The 20,134-nt window shown below is 43.6% G+C and overlaps 1 protein-coding gene across 4 annotated transcripts in view; it reads left to right on the plus strand.

Annotated features, from left to right (window-relative positions):
- The window catches only part of RASAL1 (RAS protein activator like 1), a 66,846-nt gene that overhangs the window by 30,219 nt on the left and 16,493 nt on the right, over positions 1-20,134 (plus strand). For 3 of the 4 annotated variants that reach the window (XM_069964123.1, XM_069964125.1, XM_069964126.1), the window contains 4 exons: positions 4,307-4,420; positions 4,542-4,603; positions 5,813-5,942; positions 18,913-18,994. In XM_069964123.1, coding sequence (XP_069820224.1) covers positions 4,307-4,420; positions 4,542-4,603; positions 5,813-5,942; positions 18,913-18,994 — 388 coding nt within the window. Of the gene's footprint in view, positions 1-4,082; positions 4,155-4,306; positions 4,421-4,541; positions 4,604-5,812; positions 5,943-18,912; positions 18,995-20,134 lie in introns of those variants that run through there. The other variant, XM_069964124.1, reaches the window with a different exon arrangement.

Below are 20,134 nucleotides of genomic sequence, written 5' to 3' on the forward strand. Positions count from 1 at the left end.
CCACATGGCTTACAACCGAGGTTAGAAGGGCTATAAATGAGAAAAAAGGGGCATTCAAAAAATATAAATCAGAGGGGTCAGCTGTAGCATTTAAACATTACAAAGAAGTCAACAAAACCTGTAAAAATGTAATGAAAGCAGCAAAAATTCACAATGAAAGGCAGGTAGCTATAGAAAGCAAAAGAAACCCCAAAAAATTCTTCAAATATATTAATGCAAAAAAACCAAGGTCAGAGCATGTAGGACCCCTAAATAATGGTGAAGGGGAATTAATAACTGGGGATCAGGAGAAAGCTGAGTTACTTAATAAGTTCTTCAGTTCTGTATATACAAAAGAGGATGGAGCTGTGGTGGGTGGGGCTAGTACTACGGTGGGTGGGGCCAGTACTGGGGCCAGTAATGTACTGAACTGGTTTACTATAGATATGGTCCAAGATAAATTAAACAAACTCAATGTAACCAAAGCTCCAGGGCCTGATGGATTGCACCCCAGAGTTCTTAGGGAACTCAGTTCTGTAATTTCACTACCCTTGTATGAAATATTCCGTGATTCTTTGCTTACTGGTACTGTGCCGAGGGACTGGCGTAAGGCAAATGTAATGCCGATCTTCAAAAAGGGCTCTCGAACTTCCCCAGGTAACTATAGACCCGTAAGCTTAACGTCCATTGTGGGGAAACTATTTGAGGGGCTTATAAGGGACTACATCCAGGAATATGTAGTGGCTAATAGTATTATAAGTGATAACCAGCATGGCTTTACTAAGGACAGAAGCTGTCAAACCAACCTGATATGTTTCTATGAAGAGGTAAGTAGAAGCCTGGATGGCGGCGCGGCTGTGGATATCGTGTACCTGGATTTTGCAAAAGCGTTTGACACAGTTCCTCATGGACGTCTGATGGGTAAGTTAAATTCTATCGGTTTGGAAAATTTAATGTGTAACTGGATTGAAAACTGGCTTAATAATCGTACCCAGAGAGTGGTGGTCAATGATTCCTACTCCGAATGGTCCCCGGTAATAAGTGGTGTACCCCAAGGGTCAGTACTGGGCCCTCTTCTGTTTAACTTGTTTATTAATGATATTGAGAATGGAATTAACAGCAATGTTTCTATCTTTGCAGATGACACCAAGCTTTGTAGTACAGTACAGTCTATGGAGGATGTGCAGATGTTACAGGATGACTTAGACACACTGAGTGTTTGGGCGTCCACTTGGCAAATGAGGTTTAATGTGGATAAATGTAAAGTTATGCACCTGGGTACTAATAACCCACATGCATCATATGTCCTGGGGGGAGTTACTCTGGGAGAGTCGCTGATGGAGAAGGATCTGGGTGTACTTGTAGATAATAGACTACAGAACAGCACACAATGTCAGTCAGCTGCTTCTAAGGCCAGCAGGATATTGTCATGCATTAAAACAGGCATGGACTCACGGGACAGGGATATAATATTACCGCTCTATAAAGCTTTGGTGCGGCCTCATCTGGAGTATGCCGTCCAGTTTTGGAATCCGATTCATAAAAAAGATGTTCTAGAGCTGGAGAGGGTACAAAGACGGGCAACTAAACTAATAAGGGGAATGGAGCATCTTAGTTATGAGGAGAGATTAAAAGAATTACATTTGTTTAGTCTGGAGAAGAGACGTTTAAGGGGAGATATGATTAATTTATTTAAATATATAAATGGCCCCTACAAGACATATGGGGAAAAGATCTTCCAGGTAAAACCCCCTCAAAGGACAAGGGGGCACTGCCTCCGCCTGGAGAAAAAAAGGTTCAACCTCCGGAGGCGACAAGCTTTCTTTACCATGAGAACTGTGAATCTGTGGAACAGTCTACCACAGGATCTGGTCACAGCAAAAACAGTAGAGGGCTTCAAAACAGGGCTAGACAAGTTCTTAGACCAAAATAATATAAATGCATATGTATAGAACCTATCACCCCTCCCCCTTCCCTGTATTCATCCCCTCCTTGGTTGAACTTGATGGACATGTGTCTTTTTTCAACCGTATTAACTATGTAACTATGTTCATTCTTCAGCGCGGACAGGGCAGGAGCGCGCGCCTCCCATAGACTCCCATTATGAGCGGGAGGCTAACGGCATTCCGCGGCGGACAATTCCGTCGCGGAATTCCGCTAGCTTTGCTCAGTGGGAACAGGGCCTAACAATTGTTTATGTCATCAGGTTTGTGAACTGGGTAGAACCTGCAATTTCTGTAGCTGTCTTCACCATGCTTTAGGGTAGCTTCACACACACACTGTTTCAAAGCGATTTTTATGCTGTGGATTTACTGCGGATCCTGTACGTGTGAATGCATCCTTAGGGTACAAACACACACACCGTATACGCAGCAGATATGCAGCAAATACACAGCAGATCTGCAGCAGATTTGATGGTGCAGATTTGATGCTGTGTTCAGTTATTTAGATCTAATCTGCTGCGTATTTGCTGTGTATCGCAGCAGTAAATACGCTGCGTATACGGTGTGTGTGTGTCTATAGCCTAAGGGTATAAACCTGCACACCATATACGCAGCGTATTTACTGCTGCGATACGCAGCAAATACGCAGCAGATTAAATCTAAGTAACTGAACACAACATCAAATCTGCACCATCAAATCTGCTGCGTATTTGTTGCGTATCTGCTGCGTATACGGTGTGTGGGTTTTTACCCTTATAGAGAATCTATACCTCCGAACCCCCTCCCAACTGCCGATACCGTTATGTTGTGGTCCTCAATGCACGCTTGCTCCCAAGGTCTGTCTTCTGGGGCTGTTATTTGGGCCTGCAAAGATCGGCTTCTTGCCTGTCTTCTGTCATTATGCCCCTGGGCTCGATCCTAATGTTAGACAGGCCTAGGGCATGGATGCTCTAGGCCCCGCCTCATCAACACTCCGCTGCCAGAATAAAAGTTGTTTTTAGCCTGAATACCAGCCCTGGGAGACACAGACCCTGGGATTAGGTATTGAGTACCACAACAGAACGGTACTGGTGATTTTGGAAGGTGGGGGGGGTGTCCGTCAGATTCACTTTAACCCCACACGGCCTCAGACCTAAACCTCAAGTTGTCCTTAATCCTCTACTTGCAGGCTGCAGCAACTGCAGTTGAATAGACCAAAAGAAGCTGTAAACTTAGTGTGCACTATTACCAGGGGCGGATTAACTTTACCATAGGCCCCGGGCTGTTCACCAAGCCTGTGGCCCCCCACCTCACTGTAACTATGGCAGCACTAACCTGCCGTTCATAGTGCAGGACAGATAATGTCATGATGTCCTGATTTGTGCAAAATTGCCATTAAAAAACAGTGATTTTTTGCAAATCATGGCGGAAGTGTAGCCAGGAGACAGTACACCACTGAAAGTATAAGTCTTTTTGGGTGGTCATGGGCCCCCCAGGAGCTCAGGGCCCTGGGCTGCCGCCCGAAACGCCCCTATTATAAACCACTACTGACTATTACTCACTACCCATCTCTAAGTTGCCAGGCATTATTGCATTTTATATGCCATGTCAGTATAGGCCTTTTGCGTTTTAAAATGCCAGGGATGGTTTTACATGCCACTACTACTTGTCACTCAGCTCTTTTAGACTAGCTAGTTATGCAGGGAATGGTCACTGCCATTCCAAAAACAAACTGGTTGATCAACTAGATTTTTTTTTAACAGTTTAGAAAAAGAGAATAACCTAATGATATTTCCTGATTATTACATTGATATTTTTTTAGTATAGGTCATCAGTGTATGATTGGTGGAGGTCCCTTAGGTCAGAATGAGCACAGTGATGTCCATGCATACTGCATCTCGGTCTATATAAGTAAACGTGAATAGTATCCTGTGCCATGTCCTATACTGCACCTTTATTCTCTTTAGTGAATGAACTGGGAATTTGACTCCTACTGATAATACACAGATGGCCTGTCCTAAGAAAAGTGTTGAAGTTGCAGTCGAAAGTCCTAGACATCCTCAGATTTTTTTTTTTTTGAGGCTTTTTTAGTGTTAAAAGGCAAATTATCATAAACAGCATTGATCTGTGCAAGACAACCAATGTCTGATATCCAGTGAAAATCCCTTTGGCAAAGAGGGACCATTGATTGAAATTCATAAATCAATAGCCAATGAAGGTTTTGACTGGATGTCAAGGGGAAGATGCAGTCATGTAAGTAAAACTGTCACAGACCCTTACTGTGTATCCCACCCATAATTTGGTATTATTGTTGTATTCTTATATGATTGGCGCAATATTTATTTGGAATCTATGCCAGACATACTTATGCATGTTTCACAAAGTCTTACTATACTTTCTTACAGAACAGCCACTGTATGGAGGGACTTGAACCCATTTTGGGGTGAAGAATTCACTCTGCATCTCCCCCTTGGTTTCCATACGCTCTCTTTCTATGTAATGGATGAAGATACAATTGGGTGAGATACATTTTTTTTTTCCTATGCGCCATAACTGTGTGAAAGTATATTGATATGTTTGTTTTGTTGAATTTCTGCCATGTTACATCACCCTAGCATCTAATCTTTTCCTGTATTGCAGACATGATGATGTCATTGGAAAGATATCACTCAGCAAAGAATACATTGCATCACAACCACGGGGTAAGCAAATTCTGTGTTTGTTCACAAATTTATTAAAGATTGTGAATGGCTGTAAGGGGTCAGGAAAAGACACATCTCAGAATAGTCAAGGCGTATTCACACGTACTGTGAATACAGTCCATGCATGGAAGATGTGCAATGGACCGAAGGCACGAATAATGATACATGATGCGGGGAGGTTCGTGAGTCTATTGCACATCTTGCATGCACGAAACTCCGTTCCATTAAAGTAAATGGAGCTTAATTGCAAACCCCATCTGAACTGGAGACAAGAGTAGGGGGAAAAGTGGCCATGTTTTTGTAGTGCTGGATAACCCCTTTAAGATGCCCTAGCCACAAAACACAAAAAAGTCAAAGCAAATCACCACCTGAGCAAGCATAAAGGTCGCACTTCACAAGGAAACATAAGAAATTGTAATCTTTATTACAAAAATATTTACAGGACCAACAATGTAAAACGTATAAAACAAATCACATTGAAGCCCGTTCAAACTGGCATGTGATTTATTTGTTCTTTTAATTTATAATCTAGAACACAAGCACAATAATATGTACGAAAGAAACTTTATTGTTGCATACTGTATATGACATGACCTCTGAATGATGGACATGTGCAACAATACACTATTTTGTGGAGTCTTCTTTCTGTGGAATTTAATGGTTGATTTAGTGTCTCAAGTGCAAATATTGGTGATAATTTTACAGTATTTCTTTTGTTTATGTATCTTTTATATGGTTTAGGCTATATAATGCTTCCTCGGGTGGTGTTTTGCTTTGACTATGTTTTTAAGCATGCGAGCTAACACAGCGCTTATTAATACACATGTTATTGGTGCCCTCCTTTTCTATATGAAAAACACACAAAAAAAACTTATTAAAACATTAAGGGGAGAGGTTGCTCCCCCCCCATAAGAAAACCTCTAGAGAAACTACCATCTAGATTCAACATTCTCTCAATAACACGGTCTAATAGGTGAAGCCTTTTCAGGCCCCAGGCAGTCTTTGCTACTGCAATACAATACCAACTGATATAAAGAACTGGCAAGGGGGCAGCCTTACTTGCCTGCAAATAGATAGATAGATATCTAATTTATTCATTTTTTTACTTAAAGGTGAATATTCACATTTTGGTAGGTGCAGAATGTGCATAGTCAGTCAATAAACTGTTGTGTTTTTTGATGCTCATGCTGTAATTTCTATTCTTTTTAGGTATTGACAGCTGGATTAACCTGAGCCATGTTAACCCAGATGAAGAAGTCCAGGGGGAGATTTACCTTGAGCTGCATATAATGCAAGACCAGCACAAAAGCAACCTGCACTGCCATGTCCTGGAAGCCAGGTACCCTGAAGCATAATTATACTGTACGACCAAGAACTTACAACATACAATTATTACAGACAAATAACAGTAGATCAGTGTTAAAGCAACCAGACATGAAAACAAACAAACAAAAAAGTCTGCTAGGTGTACAAAATAAAATACACTATATTCACTTTGACAAGTCCAGACTTAGGGCCCTATTCCACAGTAACGATAATCTGCCGGATCGGCCCCATTTGGCCCGATTTGGCCGATTATCGTTCGGTTAAATAGAGAGAACGATCAGCCGATGATCGTGTCATCGGCTGATCGTTCATTTAGGGACAGACCTAAAATCATCGTTCCCCCACCGCGCATCGTAGAATAGCGGTGCGCGGCGGGCGACCGACGATTTGACAAGCAGCAGCATCATACATTACCTGTCAGGGCTTCTTCTCCACGCTGTCTTCATCCCCGGGTCCCGCACTCTCTATCTTCAGAATGGCCTGTCAGCTGACGGAGCGCTCAGCCAATCACAGCTGAGTGTGGCCTGTCAGCTGACCGGCTATTCTGAAGATAGAGCGTGCGGGACCCGGGGATGAAGACAGCGCGGAGAAGAAGCCTGGACAGGTAATGTATGATGCTGCAAGGACATCGGTAACTATGTCCTTGCAGCCCTCGCTCAACGATCATCGGGCCGTGGAATAGGCCCAGTAAACGAGCGGCGATCTAGCAGATCGCCACTCGTTTACATCGTTGATCGGGCCCTCCTCTGCCCGTGGAATAGGACCCTTAGGGCCCTATTACACAGGCGATCAATATTGTAAACAAGTGCCGATCTGCTAGGTCGGCACTTGTTTACTGGGCCTATTACACAGCCCAATAATCGTTTAGCAAGGGCCGCACTGACATTGTTAGTGATGTCTGTGCAGCCCTTGCCCAAATAGTTAATACTTTACCTGTCCCCGCTCATGGTCTTCTCCTGCGCTCTGTGTGCGTCCCAACACCGCACGGTCCAAGCCAGTGACTGGCTGAGCAGCTCAGGCAGGCCACAGGACACATGCAGAGCACAGGGGAAGAATGGGAGTGTGGAGAGGTAAACCATTAAAGGGGAACTCCAGATAAGAAAAACTTGTTTTCTATTAAAAGTACATTAAAAGTTAAATATGTGTCTATACAATATATTACCGTATATGTATGGTTCTGCCACACTGGTAGCTGATAGAAATCCAGGAAGTGAAAAAAATGGCCCCTGTGCAAATCCACATAGTCTCCTGCTCCTTCTGCTATCCCCCCCCTTAGGAGACAAATCTTCTATGCCTCTGTCTCAAATTGTGTGTGTTTGCTGAGATCAGGGTGATGATGCAGACAGGGGGAAGGCCTTGATGTCCCAGAAGGCTTGGCTGGATCCCCCAATCCCCTGAGTGATTCACCATCTTTGACCGGCCAGAAGCAGGTGTTGCACTGATTTCTCTGATTGTGCAGTAGTGTGCAGGAAAATTAGCGCTGTGTTCAAACAGTGTCATTGCAGTACTGCTGCGTATTTGCAAAAATTATGCAGTAACACAAGTAAATGATGCTAAACTGCAGAGAGGATCAGAGCCTTATTGTGGGGCAGAACTTCAAAGATAACAGATGCTTGATCATAATATGTGCGTGGAAATGAAAAAAAAAATATTCAAACAGTTCTTTACTTTATTCCAATATCAGCGTTACAGGTAGACAATACAGTGTGCTGTGTGGTGTTACAGGTAGAGAATACAGTGTGCTGTGTGGTGTTACAGGTAGAGAATACAGCGTGCTGTGTGGTGTTACAGGTAGAGAATACAGCGTGCTGTGTGGTGTTACAGGTAGAGAATACAGCGTGCTGTGTGGTGTTACAGGTAGAGAATACAGCGTGCTGTGTAATGTTACAGGTAGAGAATACAGCGTGCTGTGTGATGTTACAGGTAGAGAATACAGCGTGCTGTGTGGTGTTACAGGTAGAGAATACAGCGTGCTGTGTGGTGTTACAGGTAGAGAATACAGTGTGCTGTGTGGTGTTACAGGTAGAGAATACAGTGTGCTGTGTAATGTTACAGGTAGAGAATACAGTGTGCTGTGTAATGTTACAGGTAGAGAATACAGTGTGCTGTGTGATGTTACAGGTAGAGAATACAGGGTGCCATGTGGTGTTACAGGTAGAGAATACAGCGTGCTGTGTGGTGTTACAGGGAGAGAATACAGCGTGCTGTGTGGCGTTACAGGTAGAGAATACAGCGTGCTGTGTGGTGTTACAGGTAGAGAATACAGCGTGCTGTGTGGTGTTACAGGTAGAGAATACAGTGCTGTGTGGTGTTACAGGTAGAGAATACAGCGTGCTGTGTGGTGTTACAGGTAGAGAATACAGCGTGCTGTGTGGTGTTACAGGTAGAGAATACAGCGTGCTGTGTGGTGTTACAGGTAGAGAATACAGCGTGCTGTGTGGTGTTACAGGTAGAGAATACAGCGTGCTGTGTGGTGTTACAGGTAGAGAATACAGCGTGCTGTGTGGTGTTACAGGGAGAGAATACAGCGTGCTGTGTGGTGTTACAGGGAGAGAATACAGCGTGGTGTTACAGGGAGAGAATACAGCGTGCTGTGTGGTGTTACAGGGAGAGAATACAGCGTGGTGTGTGGTGTTACAGGGAGAGAATACAGCGTGCTGTGTGGTGTTACAGGGAGAGAATACAGTGTGCTGTGTGGTGTTACAGGTAGAGAATACAGTGCTGTGTGGTGTTACAGGTAGAGAATACAGCATGCTGTGTGGTGTTACAGGTAGAGAATACAGTGGGCTGTGTGGTGTTACAGGGAGAGAATACAGCGTGCTGTGTGGTGTTACAGGGAGAGAATACAGCGTGCTGTGTGGTGTTACAGGGAGAGAATACAGCGTGCTGTGTGGTGTTATAGGTAGAGAATAGAGCGTACTGTGTATCTGCAAAACAAATGGATTTTTGGTAGTTTTAACAATGGAATAGATAGGTAAGTAATGTTTTATGCTTCTGCAGAAGTTTCATTTTTTTAACCTCTACCTGGAGTTCCCCTTTAACGGTTTGGGCAATCGTAGGCCACGTATCGTTATTACGCGTAGCGTTCAGCGGCCGATTTTAGGTCTGAGCCGAAAAAAAAAACAATTGTCGGCTAATCGTTGTCTCTATTACATAGGGTAATAATTGTCCAAATCGGGCAGATTATTGCTCTGTGTAAGGGTACTGTATGTTCACACTGAGGAATAGGCGCGGAATTTCAAGCTGGATCCGTGTGAAATTGGCTGTGGTTTCCGCTTCACATTCCGCCTGTAAAATATGAACATATCATTGCCCCATTGCATTTAATTAGATTTCCGCTCTGTTGTTCAAACGGTGGAATTTGTCGCCGCCGATCCACTTTCCGTCTCAGGAATTGACATGTCAATTCTTGTAATGGATTTCGCAAGAGAAATCCTATAGAAGTCAACGGGGCTTGCATTCCGCTCAAATCCTGCTTCTATTCTGCAAGAGCTGAATAGGTGAGGAATTTCAAGCAGAAAACTTTTCCGCAGTGTACACATATCCTAGTAGGGCCCTTTGTTTTCCATTCTGTCCCAATGCCTCTGTTTACTTCAGCTGATAACTCTTTTTTTTTTTTCTCTGCTGGTGGTGGTGCAAACCAACCACAGCCAGTCAGTCGGAATGAAAATAGTAAATCTGGGACAGTATTTTGGCCATTTTTTTTTTTCGTTAATATGTTCTATTGAACTTCTACTGAAGTTCAACACAAGAACAATTTTGTTTTTCGCACTACTTTGGTCCGCTCTCATTCCCAGTAATTGCTGGTTTGCAAACTGCATACAAGCGTTTGGTGTAGAGAAAAATATTAATTAAATACTGTGAAAAAATGATAAACAACTGTCTACTGTAAAAAAAAAAAAAAACTAGTAAAGTCTAAAGGCTTTTTTTTTTTTTTTTTTTTCTTAAGACATTTCTTACTTGAAAAAACTGCAAATATGAACCAAAATCTGTGTTCTCGTAGCCTTAACTCAAAAAGTAGTATTTAAAGGTTTAGACCATGTATCCACTTTTTGGCCATATTTTAAACATAAAAAAACTGATGTTTTTAACCCCAAAAAGGTTGAATGTTTCTGCATTTTTTTCAAAGGCTACTAATAGCTGAAAAAAGATAACGTATCTTATCAACAAACGCCCATGTTATTGAGTTCAGTATAATGTAATATAGCCCAAAAGTGACAGGTGTGAATATAGCACAATACTGTATTTTCATTTTTTTTTTTTTCTAAATCCATATTTATACATGAAAACCTGTATCAAAAAGCAAAGTAAGAATGTTGCCTATTCTGCAATAATATTTAAAGGTCATCTAAAGGTGCGGCTAATACCGGTTGGGGATAACTTATACATTTGCTGAAAATCACTGACCCTGAATGGTAAATACAAAAGGATTTACTCAGATTTTAGCACACCCTAAACTAGAAGGTGTTGAGTGAAGGATATTTTCTTTGAAATCTGCTTAATGTGGCATTACATGTTAAGAACATGATGGTTTCCCCAGTTCAGGGCCCTCATCTATTAACCAGCCCGAAGGTAGCCTTGGTGTAAACCAGAAGAGTGTTACTGCCCAGGCTGCCCAGCCAATGTAGCTGCTTCGGGCTGTGGTGTTCTCTTTATATATCCTGCAGAGTGCTCCAGTGCTCTAGTGCTGTACTCGTCTCTTTCCGGCAGTTCCATAGAAAATAAATAGAGCAGCGGGTCATGTGCTGTACCTGCGGCTGTATTCAAGACAATGGAGCCAAGGGCTGGTCTGGAGATTGTATTCCCCGTGATCTCTTATTTGTCGTCTTTCCTGTTGATAGGGGACAAGTTAAGGCCCTATTACACAGAACCTTTATCGGCCGTATTCGACCGTTACCTCCGATAATCGTCCCGTGTAATAGAAGGCAACGATCAGCCTACATGAACAATGTCAGCTGATTGTTGCAGTCATTTGTCTTTTAACATGTTGGAAGACAAACGACTCGTATAGCAACGATCTGCTGCCGTTGTCTCATGGAATATGAGCGGCGGCAGCGGAGGCCGCTGCTATATGCTATGGGCTGCCCCGGCGATCTAGCGATCACCCGGGCAGCCTCCCAGCCTGAGAGCTGTCATACTCTGAGGGCTGTGTATGTCAAACACAGTGCCATTACACACCTGCGGCCCGGGAACATACTGTACGGGGTCCCCGCTCCTGCTTGCTTTGGGGCCTCCCAGCAGTCAGACAATCATTGCGCTGAGAAATCGGCTGCGGAAACGTTGTGTCTGAAGCAACCCTAAGGTAGAAAACCTCTTCAACTGTTATTAGCCAATTTGTATTTGTGTGTAAAACACAGTTGTTGTTTTTTTATAGTGGACCATATAGTGGGTCAGGATATAGGTGTTAAGACCATGACGGCTCTGTGTCTGTATAAGTAAAATGGTCTCATAGACTTACATTACAGGTAGTCAGGAGAAGAATGCTTAGCACTTCTGTTCAAGTGTAGGTCTGAACACTAAGTAGGACTCCATGAAATAAAAAGTTTCTCTTATATGTGAAATTTTTTCTTGGTCTTTTTCTTTTTTGTGACTCATTAAGACATCACATTGGCACAGCAATCATAATAGTTCTTACATGAGGCACAGATGCTTAAACATGACCCATGGATAGATCGGCACCGGCGCAGGGAAGCCAGTGCCGCGGTCCAATTTTTGGGGCTGATGGCGCGCCGGGTACGGGAACAAGGCTGCGGTTCAAAAATGGACCGCGGCACCAGCTTCCCTGCGCCAGCGCCGATCTATCCGTGGGTCATGTAAAAGCGAATGTACATAAAGTGCCACTGTTGTCTCAGAAACTTTTGACACGTCATAGAGACATGATCAGTCCAGGTCCGAATGCTCAGAACATTACTGATTCTAAGAATGAGCTAGAAGAAAAACGTGCTAGGTGGAGTCCTCTCGTCTAATGATGAGTTAGGCTCCTAATGGAAGCCTATGGAGTCCGACTTTCACTGACAGAGCTGGAGTGGACCACGCTGCAGCACAGTCCCCTCCCCACTTGTTCTCACAATCAGTAAGGGTCTGAACAATTTTAATCGTAGGTACACTTCAACTTCCCAAAAATCATGTTGTATGATTTTTAAATTTGCATTTTATTGCATGAAATAAGTATTTAATGGCCTATCAACCAGCAAGAATTCTGACTCTCACAGACCTGTTAATTTTTCTTTAAGAAGCTCCTCCTACTCTGCACTCATTAACTGTATTACACCTGTTTGAGCTTTGTTACCTGTATAGAAAAACACCTGTCCACACACTCAATCACAACTGTTGCCGCAATTATTAGAAAATGGAAGAAACACAAGATGACGGTCAATCTTCCTCAGTCTAGGGCTCCATGTAAGATCTCCCCTCGTAAGGGAAGGATGATTCTGAAAAAGGTATGGAATCTGTTCAGAAATATACGGGTGAGCCTGGCAAATGACCAAAGCAAAGCTGGGACCACAGTCTAAAACATTACTTTTAGTAACACAGCATGCAGCCATGGATTAAAAATCCTGCAGGGCAAGCAAGGTCCCCCAGCTCCTGCCAGCACATGTCCAGGCCTGTTTTGAAGTTCATCATTGACCATCTGGATGATCCAGATGAGGCACTGGAGAAGGTCATTTGGTCAGATGAGACTAAAATAGCAACTTCACTGGCTGCATTTTTTGTAAGGAAGAAGGAGGATGAGTGTGGTGCTGCCCTGGTGTGAGGCTCGACCAGTCACTTGCTAGATGGTCAAGCGTGACTCCACTACAGTAGTGGTTGGTCAGGATATAGCTCAGCCAGATGTTAAGTTGTGACGCCAGTGCCGGTTGGGCACACAGGTATGGTGGCACACCTGCTTTTATTTTAGGGAGGCGGCTATACCCTTTCCCCTGTGGTCGGTGACCTGCCGGGCTGTGAGAGGGTCCCCTGGGTGCTTATCATGGTGGTCCGGAGTGGAGTTGTGACCCACCCGGACTATCAGTACTGCCACCCACAGAAAGGGGAGATGACCCAGGGAAGGTGCTATTACTTTGTAGGTGCTTAAGCAATAATCACCAAGTCCCGTTATCATAAATAAACTCTCTTGTACTTTAGAGATACAATGGACTTCTGACTTAACAATATACTTTAGACTTGATTGACAAGCTTAAAGCTTGAGAGATAGAACAGCCGTGCTGACTTGGTTGCGTATTGAGAAGTAGAGTGCAGAGGAGTAGAGAGGAGGATGTTGAGAGAGTCCCAACCCAATGTAGTACTGTGCTCTGCCGGAACTTTAGAAGTAGAATACTTGAGATTAGAGAGAAAACTTGTGCCCGTGTTTTGACCTTTTTGTCTTTGCACCACCTATTGCCCACCAGTGTCGGGTGACCCGTCCTAGAGGGTGACACAAGCCCCAGATCTTGTTCCCTGGGTTTAGCAGAGTGGCCAAGGTTCCCTGGTTAAACCCGCGCTGCAAGATAGCGTAAATAGGCTTCTAGCAACTTTGCTCTCTTTGGATCAGTTCTTCCTTCTTCTGAATACTGTCATTTTAGACTTGTACACGGCATGGGCTCGGATGATTCCTGACTTGTCCTCTCTGAGAGTATCTAGCACTGCATAGTGTGTGGAAGTGCTGCTTTCAAGGAAAGAGTGTCCATTCTTCCCATGTGTGTCTGTTCACTACCACACCTCAGACTACACTGGACTTTGGCTCTAATAGGGTATCTGGCAAAAAAACTGCTGTAGGGACTGTTCTGGCTTGTGTCCTCTCCGTAAAGAAACCAGACTAAGACTACCTAACACTTCCTCTACCCATGCACCTACCTTCTAAATAAAGGGTATGTAATACCTGCTGTGAGTGGGTGAGAAGAGAGTGCAGAGAAGGAAGGAGAAAAGAGATAGTTAGAGAAATCACAAACAACAATAACCCCTTGAGTACTACAGCTGTGCTGGCTTTTCAGGCTTTTGCGAAGGGTGTATACATAAGCAACAACTGTGGTGGGACACAGTTCCAGCTGTGAAGCATGTGGTGAAGAACAGAGTCCCAGCTGTGAAGCATGGGGTGGAAAGATACTTTGGGGTGCATTTCTGTGCAGGAGAAAGGACCATATTGAAGGAAGAATCAATGGGCCATGTATCACAAAATTTTGGCCAACAATCCCCCTTCCCTCAGTAAAAACATTTACAATGGGTCTTCCAGCATGACAATGACTTGAATCGCACAGCCAGGGCAACAAAGTTGTGGCTCCATAAGAAGTATTTTAACATCTTGAAATGGCTTCACCAGTCTCCAGACCTGAACCCAGCAGAAAGATGGGAGCTAAAACTCAATGTTGCCCAGTGACAGCCCCGAAACCTAAAAGATCTGAAGAAGATCTGTATGGAGGAGTGGGACAAAATCCCTGCTGCAGTGTGTGCAAACTTGGTCAAGAACTACAGGAAACATCCTAATAGCTGCCATCATTCATGAGTAGTCCTGGATGGAAAGTTGGTCACAGGGGGATTGGGGTACATCTACCATCTATAAATGAGAAGAATCTTAAAGGGGATATCCGGAGAGGAGGAAAGGTCCTACCTTTGCGTCTCTCCAGCGTGCCACTTCCTCCGTCTACCTGTCTGTGCTGATACTTCCGCAGACGAGGGGGGCGGGAGCATGTTGCGGGCAATGACCAATAGCTGTACAATTTTATCGATGCCGTATTGATATTGGGCAGCTATTGGATATTGCATTAAGGCGTGGTTTCACCCGCACGCAGTGCCTGCTACATGCTTCCGCCTCCTCTCGTCTGTGGAAGTTTTAGCATGGAAGAGTAGACTGAGGAAGTGGATCGGGTGAGCGCAGAAAAGGTAGGGCCTTTCCTGCTCCCTGGATATCCCCTTTATCCCACTTATCGCTATTCATTCCCGAGCTCATGCTTGATAAAGCCATTTCTCTGTAAATTGAGAAATATCTAATTTGTATAACAACAAATCCCTAAATGGCGGCATTTAAAATATCAAAGATTCCAGACAAATGTCGCTTCTGTGACGGCAACCTTTATTTGCATCACTGTGGGGGTCATTGCACTAATAACAATTGGCCAGTCCCCCCCCTCTCAGGTAATGGCTGCCATAGGGTGCCCTACAATTCTGCATTTTTTAAGACTGATCTCTTTCTAAAGGTTTTCTTGATGTTCTGTAACAAATGTATGTGCCTGGGAAATGTGACCCTAGATCTAGACATTTAATGACAATTTGCTAGCTCTGAGCGCCACGCCGAAAAGAATGTGGTATCTTAGCAACAGGTTTATGCGCATAGCAACACGGGAGTCATTTGAAGTGTGAGTATAGCTGGAATCAAAGGAGAGATGGGAAGTCTTTAGAAGGCTATTCACATGCAAAAATCCCAAGGGTACACGATGAAAGCCAGTTATGGCATCGCTGTATAATACAACGCGTTGTATAGAAGGATAATACAATAACTGTATTCTGGCTATAGGGGTTAATAAGTCAGATCACAATGACAGAATCTGTAGGTCTGTGTACTGTATAACGTTCAATAAGATGCAATAAGATGAATATAATTCCTACGAGGAGTAATACATCTTGAGGGACATATGCACTTTTTAGATCAGGGCGAGTTAATGTTTTGGGCATGTCAGCTGTTGGTGAAAGTGATTTACGAATCACAAACTTACTGTACTTGCCCCCTTTTCCCTTCTCTGGGAGCAAAGTAAGAGACAAGTAAAGTTTTAAGTGTTACCTTATTATTGAGGGTAATGCTCCTGAGCCCGCCACTGAGGGTCTTAAAGCCATATTACAGGGCACCATGATCATGCAGCAATGGCTGTGTATATGTGTGTGTGTTTTTTTTATATATATAATATATATATATATATATATAATGTATATTATAGTATACAGTGGTGCCTTGGACTACGAGCGTTATTCGTTCTGAGACTGTGCTTATAATCCAAATCCACTGTTAGGGTATATTCACACGGGCGGGCTCGCAGTGAGATTCTCGCTGCGAGCCCGGCAGGTCCTGGCAGTTCCCATACACTACATACTTGCTGCGGTCTAAACGACCGCAGAGAGTATGTAATTATACCGCCCTTAACCCCTTCTGCTCCCGCCCGGCTCCCCCGCTGTAAGCATACATTACCTGTCCTTGCTGCACGGGTCCGGCGTCCTGCTCTCCTGTCCGGCCAATTAGTGTGTTGCCCAGCCGCAGCCACTGATTGGCCGGGCAGGAGAGCAGAACGCCGGACCCGTGCAGCGAGGACAGGTAAAGTATGCTTACAGCGGGGGAGCTGGGCGGGAGCAGAAGGGTGGTATAATTACATACTCGCTGCGGTCGTTTAGACCGCAGCAAGTATGTAGTGTATGGGAACTGCCAGGACCTGCCGGGCTCGCAGCGAGAATCTCGCTGCGAGCCCGCCCGTGTGAATATACCCTTAGGGTGCCTTCACACCTACCGTATCGCAGTAGAAAATCCGCTGCAGATCCGCAGCGGATTTAACTAAATGAATGAGCACAGCATTAAATCCCCACTTACAAATCTGCTGCGGATCCGCAGCGGATTTGACTGTGCGTATTTAATGCTGTGTTCATTCATTTAGTTAAATCTGCTGCGGATCTGCTGCGGATCCGCAGCGGATTTTCTACTGCGATACGGTAGGTGTGAAGGCACCCTTAAACCACAGCAAATTTTCCCATATAAAACATTGAAATGCAGACAATTGGTTCCACACCCCAAAAATAATCATTTTTTATTCTGAATAACATGTAAAACAAATGAAATGAACATTTAGAAAGAGCTGAATATGTGATATTATAAGTTACTGTACAGAATAGCAATCAGCATGTGGAGTATAATGTATAGTAAGTGCATGAACCTAAAACAAAAAAGCAGCAGTTTGTAGATACCAGGAAGTGAGAATCACAGAGCTGTGCAGGAGGACAGTGAAAGAATTTTTTCTATACAGCAGTGTGAATGGCTGAGTTTAAGTGCAGACACATTATAGCAGTAATGGAGAGGATGGGAAACACAAGGACTGAAAGAAACATTTAGAAACTGCTGAATGTGATATTATAAGTTACTGTACTGTATAGCAATCAGCATGTGGAGTATAATGTATAGTAATTGCATAAGCCTAAAAAATACAGCAGCAGTTTGTAAATACAGGATGGAGCTGCAGATCCCCATAATGCAGTAATGTAGTACAACAGGCTAGAATAGAGAAGCAGGGCTGCTGTCAGAGGTCTGTGTGGTCACATGACAGCAATGGGGAAGGGGTGTGTGTTCAGCATGAACCAATCAGGACTGACAGACTGCAGGGAGCATGAAGGAATGAGCAGGACATATGTGGGCACATACATGCAGCACTCTGTCCGCGGAGAGAGGGGTTACAGCTATGAAAAGATTATCTCCACAGTCCTGTCCCATGATGTGAGCCCCAGCCTGAAGTGGATCTGCAATTTGGAAGGTGAGTGAGACTTCCTGGGTCAGAGTACAGGGCTGTAGACCCCGCTACATAGACAATTCCCCTCCCCCACTCACCCTCCCACTCAGTACATGGAACTTTTAAACCAAAGCATTGCTCTTAAACCAAGTCACAATTTTAAAAAACTGTGAGCTCTTCTTGCAAAATGTTCACAATCCAAGTTACTCTTAAACCAAGGTACCACTGCACTATATATATTGTTAGCAATATCCTTGCAGCCTTTGCCTTTAGTATAAAATAATAAACTTCATACTTACCTGTCCATGCTCCCCTGTGTTCATCTAGTTTCTACCAACTCCCCTCAGCTGCTACTGAAACTTCTGAGCCAGTCTGTGAAGTCACAGGCTGCTCAGCCGATCACTGGCCGTGGCCCTGTCCTTTCTCGGCCAATGATTGACTGAGCAGCCTGTCACTTCAGAGACCGGCTCAGAAGTTCCAGTGGCAGCTGGGGGCAGAAGAGGGGTTTGTGGATCAGCCCAGCAGCTGATGATTTTTAGGCAGAGTTAAATGACACAATCGGCCATTTTCATCTGCCGATCGTTGTCTTTATTACATTGAGCGATAATCTGGCGACCCAGGCTGATTCAGCAGATTATTGCTCTGTGTAATAAGGCTCTTAGTGAAGCAGCGTCAAATGCCCTCCTACAGATGCCCCTGTTATCACCTACCCCTGCCAAAGATATCTCACTACAGCATGCCTTACCAGGAGTACCTCTATTATAGCCTGATACAGTCACGTATACCTGCATTATAAATGACATCAGGTGTCTCAGAAGTCTTCTTCGAATCTTTGATGAGGCGGTGACAATCATTTTTATGAGTTTTATGACAGGGTTTGACAAGGATTCTTCTTGGGGATTTTGCCTGCTCCGTTTCTTGGGAGGTTTTACTCTTGTGAAAGACACAGATTCCCCATATCAGATTGACAATTGCTTATTAATGCCACATATGAAGAAAACCAACAGTGTAACATGATTTTATTAAAGGGGATTTTTTTTTCTTTCAAATCACCTGGTGCCAGGAATTTGTAATTTACTTCTATTTAAAAATCTCCAGTCTTCCAGTACTTATCAGCTGCTATGTGTCCTGCAGGAAGTGGTGTATTTTTTCCAGTATGGAGAACAGAAGAGAGTTTCTATGGGGATTTGCTACTGCTCTGGACAGTTCCTGTCACGGACAGAGGTGGCAGCAGAAAGCATTGTACCACACTGGAAAGAATTCTCCACTTTCTGCAGCACTTACATCAGCTGTTAAGTGCTGGAAGACGGTAGATTTTTAAATAAAAGTAAATTACAAATCTCTGGCACTTTTTGTCACCAGTTTATTTAAATGAGAAAATTTTTGCTGGACTACCCCTTTAAGCTTTTAGATGTAGATTTATTTTTCATTGCTTTAGTTATATGTTTATGGTTTCTGTGGGTACTATAAATAAAGAAATGTGTTAATGTATTGTGTATTACTCTAATATCCTTCTTGTGTCTTATTTAGAGATCTAGCTCCACGAGACATCTCTGGAACTTCAGATCCTTTTGTGCGAATCTTCTGCAACAATCAAACTTTGGAGACCTCAGTGAGTGTGCTGTTCAGCTACCCAAGTGCATGTTGAACATCTGTGTCATAAGGTGGCCGTGCACATTAGGCAGATACTATCTAAACCTTCACCCATAATAATAAACTATACATACGTCTCTGTGCTCCCTGATGTCCTATAGCTTCGGTCTGCTCCTGGCAGTGTCTGAAGTGACAAGCCGCTCAGCAAATCCCTGGGACTGTGCGGCGGCACTGTGCTGGTGATTAGCTGAGCAGCCTGTCACTTCAGACTATGCTAGGAACAGGCCAAAGCTATAGGACATAAGGAAGCACAGAGACGTATGTATAGTTTAGTATTTTCTTTACAGATTCAGCTGTCGGCCACGCATCGCTGTTACACGTAGCAATGCACATGATCGTTGTCATCAGCTGATCGTTGTCTTTATTACACGGATCGATGATCTGCTGAAACAGCCTAATTCGGCACATTATCTATCCATGTAATAGGGTCCGTAGGTTTTATTCACACATACACAATTTTTTTTGCGGATTGCGGACATGATCTATGGTCCTGAAAAACTACAGAGCTTGTGAATGAGGCTTAGTAGGGCAGAAGATCATGTAATGTGTATGGGGGCATCCAGGATCTTTTCCTCCCAGTGGCAGGTGTTTGGGTAAATGTTAGATGTCAATAGGCATCAATATCCTTTGTTGTTAAAAGGAATAATCTCTGGCAGTGGCTTATGGTGGTTTTACACGGAACGATTTAGCGTTCGAATTTGCACGATAACGATCAAATTCGAATTATCGTATGTGTAAACGCAGCGAACGATCAAGAGACGAGCGAGAAATCATTCATTTTTATCTTTCAACATGTTCTCAAATCGTCATTGTTCGTTCGCAAAAAATTTGCAGATCATTCCGTGTAAACAGTCTTTCAACGATTTTACCTATGTGTGAGATAGGCTTAAGCGATAGCATAACGATTTTTCCGTATGATATATCATTCCGTCTAAACGCTGATCGTTATAAAAAAAAAATTGTTGATTCAAAATCGTTAATCGTGCGAATTATCGCTTTGTGTAAAACCACCATTATTCCCTGCTACTCATTGACAACACGTGAACACTCACCCAAGGTGTAGAGGGGAGTCAGAAGATACAGCAGTTGGCTGCAGAAA

This window comes from Dendropsophus ebraccatus, chromosome 3, assembly GCF_027789765.1.
Source record: "Dendropsophus ebraccatus isolate aDenEbr1 chromosome 3, aDenEbr1.pat, whole genome shotgun sequence".
NCBI lineage: Eukaryota > Metazoa > Chordata > Amphibia > Anura > Hylidae > Dendropsophus > Dendropsophus ebraccatus.